The 7,721-nt window shown below is 34.8% G+C and overlaps 1 protein-coding gene across 1 annotated transcript; it reads right to left on the reverse strand.

The window, feature by feature from the left end:
• LOC147065899 (outer dynein arm-docking complex subunit 4) lies at positions 1-4,798 on the reverse strand. The gene is made up of 3 exons (XM_085955681.1): positions 4,265-4,798; positions 372-690; positions 1-281 (listed from the first exon to the last, which is right to left on the reverse strand). The coding sequence occupies exons 1-3, from the start codon at positions 4,796-4,798 to the stop codon at positions 1-3; spliced, it is 1,134 nt and encodes a 377-aa protein (XP_085811807.1).
• Between the last annotated feature and the right edge of the window lie 2,923 nt (positions 4,799-7,721).

Here is a 7,721-nt window from a genome sequence, read left to right on the forward strand (position 1 = left end):
TTAATGTTGCTTTTCCGCATACCACTTCGGAAGTGGTCCAGCATTGTTATATTTTGCAGTCTTTCTTTTACCAGCCGCTGCAGTCGTCGGTCTCTGTTGTCTCCAGAACTCCTGCCTCTTATTCAGGAACTGGACGGCTTCCTCAGCGTAAACCACAATATTATTCGTCTTCTTATCAGCTACATTAAGATCTGGATGCTTTAAAAGATTTTCCAAGTATTCTTTATCCACGCACAATTGTCCCAGTAGTTGCCTGGCCAGTTTCTTTTCTGGTTCTTTCCCTTTTTTACCGTTTGTTGTACTTTTTGGCGGCGTTGGTTTTGGCGGCTCCCTTTCTGCCTCAACCGGGGTGCTCGATATCGAAATTTCACTAATTGATTTAATATCCATGAGAGGTTTTGATGATCCGATAGTGTTTTCGATGGCTTCCTGAGCTTTCTGAATGCCGAGTCTAAATCCTTCCAGTTCGGGACGAATGCGTAGTCCTCTGTGGTAGAACATCAGACTTAGCTCAAAATCTCCTAAGTAATATAGGGCCTCTGCTTTCTGGTAAATTGCTTTGATGTATGCTTTGTCGATTTTTAGAGCTGTTTCTGCGTCTTCCAGTGCCATTTTGGGTTCTCCAAGAAGAAGGTAGCATTTGCTACGAGCAACCAGAGCAATCTTTTCCTGCGGGTTGAGGTCAAGTGCCTGAAACAATGGAAATAAAAATAACATTAATAATATATTCTAAAACATTAGAGCGAGAGGTTTAAAAGAATACTATTTTATGTAATAAAAATACTTTATGCAGTCATCAAATGTTTAAAATAAATATAAAGGATAATAAGGCTTCAAAATTATATTAATAGATTATCTACAACGTTTAAGGTATGTCCAGGATCATGCTTTGAAAAAAGAACAAAAGCTCCATTTTGACCTACGCTGAGCATGTCCCCCCTTAAGCCGAATGATCATTTGGTGCGTCCAAATTTTTCTGATTGGGCTTTAAATCAACTTGAAACAGACCCATTATTTAATGAAAAAAATCATCTTTAAAAACTCATTTTTGGTTAAATGGTTTCGTAAAGAAGCACAATAGTCGCATGTGGAGAAATGAAAACCCACATTCTTGAAACACCTTTACATCCACAAAAAATAGCAGTTTGGTGTGTTTTATGGTCTGGAGGTGTGATTGGAAAGTATTTTTTGGAAAACGAAAATGACAATGCAGTTATTGTCAATGGAAAACGCTACAGAAACATGACTACCTACTTATTTTTTTGGCATGAATTAGATGATTTTGATCTGGACGATATGTGGTTCCAACAAGATGGTGTAACTATACAGTATTGAGAATTAAATTAAAAATATATATCTATTATTTTTGATAACCCTTTATATGACGTATTAATTCTTACAAATAATTGCCTTCTCTAGTTATGAGTCTACGGATATATTATACTACAATATATCAACACTAGATACCAAAATACCAATGGTTTCCTTCCAGGTTGATTTTAAGTTTTATTTGGCTAATTTTATTGTGTGATATTTGAGTTATAAAAAATGTTGACAGCTGTTTTGGGTTAAAATAAAAAATAAAATAAATACCTACGTAGATTAAGGCTACGCCACTGTTGTCAACGAGGATGAAATCAGATATTAACAAAATGCACTCTCTCGTTATATCATGATGAGATATGAACGCTTGTAAAGAACTCATATTATATCGTAGAATTCAAGATAAAGACTTGGTTTCAAAGCGAAATAAAATATGTAAGTATGTACCCCCAAAAATATATTTGGGGAGGCAGGAAGTAGGTATATAGGTAGGTACTAGGTATGTCAGTACTAGAAATTGCGATATATTGGATAGAAAATATTATATGTATTTGTATTTTTTCAATCCCGATATTAATCAAAACAGTGAAATTTTATCTAAATTTCTTTAAATTTGAATGTCTTGTCATCGCAAAAAAATCATACAAGAAGAGGCGCTTGATTGGTATTTTTGTTTATAGCTTATATGAAGCTTTATAATAATTATATATTTTTCGATCCTGTTATTCTGCGAAGATGGATGGTAGTTTTCTGATGTTTAAAAAAATATAAGAAACATAAATCGATTGCCAAAGTAGCTTTATTGGAAGAGCACTGATGAGTAGGTATTAAAATTGACCAATAGTTAAAATTTGTCGCAATTAGTATGTCACCTCGTAGCATATTGGTAATGCAACGGATCAGGGCGTAAACATGGGAGATACGGAGTTCGATTCCTCGTAGGGTTGGCTTACTTTTTTTCAAAAAAGATTTTTTCTATTGGTTATAATAAATATACTCTCAGAAAAAGTTTTTCTAAAATTATATATGTTTAAAAAAAATGTTATTTATAAACCAGCACATTTACTTACTTGAATTACATTTTTCAAAAATTCCAATATAAGTAATTCCGGTATCCTAATATTATCAAAAAATCAATCGAAATCCCGGGATTGCAAATCCTAGTATGTGTTAACATTGGTTCTGTATTTTAATCGTGCGTTTTTATTGATGTTAAATAATCTTTGTATTTGATTCCAGCTTTTTTATGCCACAGTGGGCACAAAATAAACGTAAGCACAAAATACGTAGATACCTGCATTACCTTATCTCGAGATAGGGGTTGCATTACTGAATAAAACCGGTATTTCAGTATTTCCTATGAACACCGGTATTCGTGAAATATATGAAAATAATAGAAGTATCTTCCAATAAATATAGATATCAAAATCTCTTTAAAATATTAATATTTCATAGAAAAAATATCTAAGTGCGTACATATTATTATAATAAGTAAACCTATAAAAACAGATAAAGGTAAGATATGGTAGATATGTTGATGTTTACGAAATAATACTTAGTAGTTGAATGATTGGCACTTTCTTCTTCGAATGATCTTTCAATTAATTTATCTTATAAAGTGATCTTAGATGTGTATGTGCCCCACTGATAATTCCACCTAATGTTTTATTAGGTTATACGTCGAATGGAAACGGAAGTAAGCCAGACATTGCGTAACCCGATAAAAAGTTACAGTCCTGTTAAACCTTTTATGTTAATTAATACATTTTGTTTCCATTTTCAATACCGATTAACCTAATGTTTTATTAGGTTATACGTCGAATGGAAACGGAAGTAAACCAGACATTGCGTAACCCGATAAAAAATTACAGTCCTGTTAAACCTTTTATGTTAATTAATACATTTTGTTTCCATTTTCAATACCGAGTATTGTGTGATTTTCAAAACAGGTATTTCGGTATCGAAGAATACTGAGATACCGGTATTGCAATCGCTAGTACTATTATATTGCATATATAAATCACAATGTAGCGTGTATGGTAAACATAATGTTGAGTATTTATGACCCTAAATAATATTCAATACATATTATAGGTACGTTTCCTTTATACTCATATATTTTTACGATTGATGAAAATGGAAAACATCGCAAGGCCTCAATATCTTACTACAAATTTATTATATATACGTATTTACTTCCTTTATTCACATACAATGGTTATGGAGAAGGAGCAGTGACGTCCCTAGACAAAATGCCGCCCCTAGTAAGCGTCAAAATGCCACCCCATTATACAGTATTTTTTATTATCCTTTTATGACTTCAATATCTAAGAAACACATTATTAACAAAATATATATCACAAAATTTTATTTAAATGCCATCTCTACTTCAATAGATAATATTGCGAGTCCGCGGTTTCAGATACATTTAAAAATACACCTGACAACTTTTAAAACTTGCGATTGACTGTCAAAAATATTTGGATAAATTAATTAGGTACCTAAATATGTACCTACCTATAATTCAAATATAGTTCGCAAATCTGCACGTGTCATTGCTGGTCATCAAGGAGTGATGTCCAAAGACAACGGAAGTAAACAAGACATCGCGAACCCGACGAAAAAAATACAGTCTTGTTAAATCTTTTATGCTTATTAATACATTTTGTTTCCAACCAGTGAGCTGATTTTTTTAATGGAAAGATATTTCCGTTATTACTAAGTTTAGGTACCAATTCTTATATATATTTAATGATTCTCCTCGATTTTCCGCCCTTCGAGTAACTGCCGCCCCCAAGCGATGCTCAATCTGCCCACCCCCACGGGACGTCACTGAGAAGGAGAGTAAATGCCTTTATATTTTATGTTGACATGATATTATTCAGGTCGCTACATGAATACATGATAAACAATTTAGCATAGATTGTCAATTATACAAAACCTTGTTAACAAAATTTAGCGCAGTCTCAAAATTCCCTGCTCTCATTTCGTTTCTTCCTAGCGCCAAAAGCGTCCCTGAATCCGCCTCGTCAGGCAGCCGCAAGGCTTTCGTCCTGTCCAGCTTCATTTTTGCATTCAAAGAGTGTTTAATGTCCTTGGATCCCATATTGACAGCAGCAGCTCGATCTTTATCAGTATATACCTCTTCTTCTCTCCTAACTCTTCGCCGTCTCGTACCCTTTGTTTTCATTTCTTTTTTTATCTGTTTGAATATTGCTTTGCCTGAGATCGGCTTCGTGAACGACCCTTGTCTTGGAGACGAGTTCTTGTCTTTTGAATCTCCATCCAAGTCAAAAGATATTTGTTTTGGAATGTGAAGACTGTCTCCCATCCGTTTATGGCTGGATCTGGCATTGGTTTCTTTGTCATCGTCTGTCCCTAAATCAACTCTAACAAAGCTTTGCAGGAATTCCGTTTCTTTGCTTGAGCCCAAGATTTTGCTCGCCTGAGCTTTTGCGTTTTCGTCTGCCGACATTTTGATTGTTGAAATATATTAAATACCAAATAATAATATTAAAAATTAGATTATCATAATAATATTATTATTATCTCTGTCTTTAAATATTATGTTTGTTATATTCTTACACTTGCTTAAATCATATTATTTTTACTTTATTTACCCTTGCGCAAAAAAGTATTTAATTATATTAAATATCTTGTCATTAATTTTATATATTTATTAATTAATAAGCATTAACAGATCTTGTTATACTTAAAATATTATGTTATAATTTATCGATTATTATTGTTGATAACATAGTTAGATATTAACGATATATGACAACAATTAACCACGTCATTAGAAATGATTTGTCAGTATTTTTAAAAGAATTAACTTTTACCAAAGACAAAAATAACTGCAATAATTAATCTTTGGGTTATGATATACATAATTTTAATGTAAGTAGTATTTATTTATATTTAAAAATGTTTTCAACTGTGTTTCAAAGGTGTTAACACTATTATATTAACCAATTAACAGAATTTATCATCAGTAATACTTAAATATATATTTGTCCAAACACAATAATTTCAATGATTTTTATATCAGTTAAGACGTGTTAAATTATAAAAAAAATACAAGAAGATGATGTATTATGTAAAATGTTTTCACATGTATGATTATTTGCTTCGATTAATTAATTGATAACAAGGCTTTTTCTAGGCCCACTTTATGATTATTTTTAAAATCCACGAGGAGTGAATTACTTTCACGACCGCCGCGTTGACTTTGGCGTAGCAAGTGAGAGAGCAGAACCGGATGAGGCGGTGGAGGCTCTTCGGCGCAGGGGCGGATCGTTAAGTGTGTGGGAACATGTCGGCTCCGACGCCTCCTCGTGCCACGCGAATACCGCGCCTATGTTTCCATGGACACCTAACATTGGCCTCCGATGGAGTGACCATTACCCAAGACTGAAATAAATATTTCAGTCAGATTCAAATTATTATTTTTAACGGGTACTTAATAATAATCATCAACCTTATTATAGGTGGTAAAGCGATTCTGAGTCTCCAGTTTTGAAAAAATACACATTAGAAAATTCACAGATGAATAAACTGAGAATCGTACTTAAGCCCACATCCATTGCAATCTGTACGATTCGCATTTCAATTTGTATTTTGTAATTTTTAAGTATTTTTTCCCCACACAGTTTGTAGATAGAAACTTGGGACGATTTCACTGGTTGGACGTAATCGGGTCTCGCGCAATGGGTGGATTCGGGCGTAAACGACAAAACAATATGAAACTGCAAGAGAAATCTTGGTTTTTGATTTGATTCAAATATTTGATTGTAAAGATTTTGACCACTACACTAGTCAGTTTTTGACAGGCCGTGGTGGATTCGCTGCGAAGCTCTACGAGCTTGGACTTGTTACCCGGCCAACATGTCCATGTGGCGACGAACCACATGACGCAAACCACATCCTCTGAGAATGTCCGAGAATGTGCTCGGAGAGAGACGAGATGCGTAAGTCGGTCCAACCAGCTGTTGGGCCCATCGGGCCGTCCAACCTGGTCGCCACAAAGGCCATTATATTGCATTAAAAAAATTGCGGCGTGTTATTGCGGACGTGAAGTTCTCTTCACATAATTTTGTTTGTCCGTATTGTTTAAGTTTTGTTTTTTGTATCTAATATATCATTAAATTCATTTATTTCTGTCAAGTCTCCGTGCGTTTCTCTCCCATGCAGTTTTTATTAAATTACGTCTTTCAATAAACTCAGTCAAAGTTCACTTGAGAGCGTGGTGATCTCAGTTGGGCTTCTCCTCCTGCGATATTCCCAGGCGTAAAAAAACTGCTGATGCCTCACACAAACGTAGGGCCTCGTGATATGCTCGATTGAGACTGAGTGTGGTGCAGGGCGGGTTGGTTTGGAGGGGTCTATGTTTTAAAAGTGCCCCCTTGTACCTACCTATAAAAGTTTCATGGAATTCTAGGCATAAAATTAGACCTCATTATTCAAAAGCATTGTCACCAGGTACTTGGGACCACTATCTCGGGATACACGTGGCCAAGCAGTTTGGTGTCGTTCTTGTTCTGCGACAATTAGATACTTAGACTATATATCGAGACTAGATACGTGTCTGACATATAATATGCATATTTATATGCCTAATAATCGGTGTGAAATGTGAATGAACAGTTCATCAAACGTATCACCGTAAAAGAGTGAAGAGGAATACTGAGGAAATATTATAGACCCGTGGTGCGCTTTTAAGCAGTGACGTCCTTATACAAAATGCCGCCCCTAGGCAGTACCAAAATGCCGCCACATTTTTTTATATTTACAGTCCTTTTATCATCCTTTCATGACTCCAATACCTAAGAAATGTGTTTATGGATACATTACTAACATGATGAGTATATACCACTAAATCTAATTTAAATTCCATATCTGCTTCAATAGACAATGATTTCAGATAGGTACCTACATTTAAAAATAGGCCTGACAACTTCCAAAACTCGCGAATAACTAGCAAACATATTTGGTTAAATTTTAAATTATGTATGTACCTACCTATACATAATTCAAATATTATTTGTAAATCTGCACGTGTTATTCCTGTCCACCAAGAACTTTTTAATGGAAAGATATTTCCGTTATTACTAAATTAAGGTAGCTATTTCTATATATAAAAATAATGATTCTCCTCGATTTGCCGCCCTTCGAGTAACTGCCGCCCCCAAGCGACACTCAATCTGCCTATCCCCACGGGACGTCACTGCAGTTTTAAGGAATGACACATTCCTCTAAAAAGCCTTGAAAAGGTCTCGAGAGCGTCCTGCCATGGTTCTCATGCTATTGAGAGGTTTATGTTTACAGTACCTACCCAAGACTGGCTTTCCCGGCGTAAGCCATTTTAGAGGCCTTCAGAGGTTACACTCGCTTACATG

Source organism: Rhyacophila brunnea, unplaced genomic scaffold (genome assembly GCF_057557595.1).
Source record: "Rhyacophila brunnea isolate RB1 unplaced genomic scaffold, BYU_Rbru_1.0 scaffold_5, whole genome shotgun sequence".
Classification (NCBI taxonomy): Eukaryota; Metazoa; Arthropoda; class Insecta; order Trichoptera; family Rhyacophilidae; genus Rhyacophila; species Rhyacophila brunnea.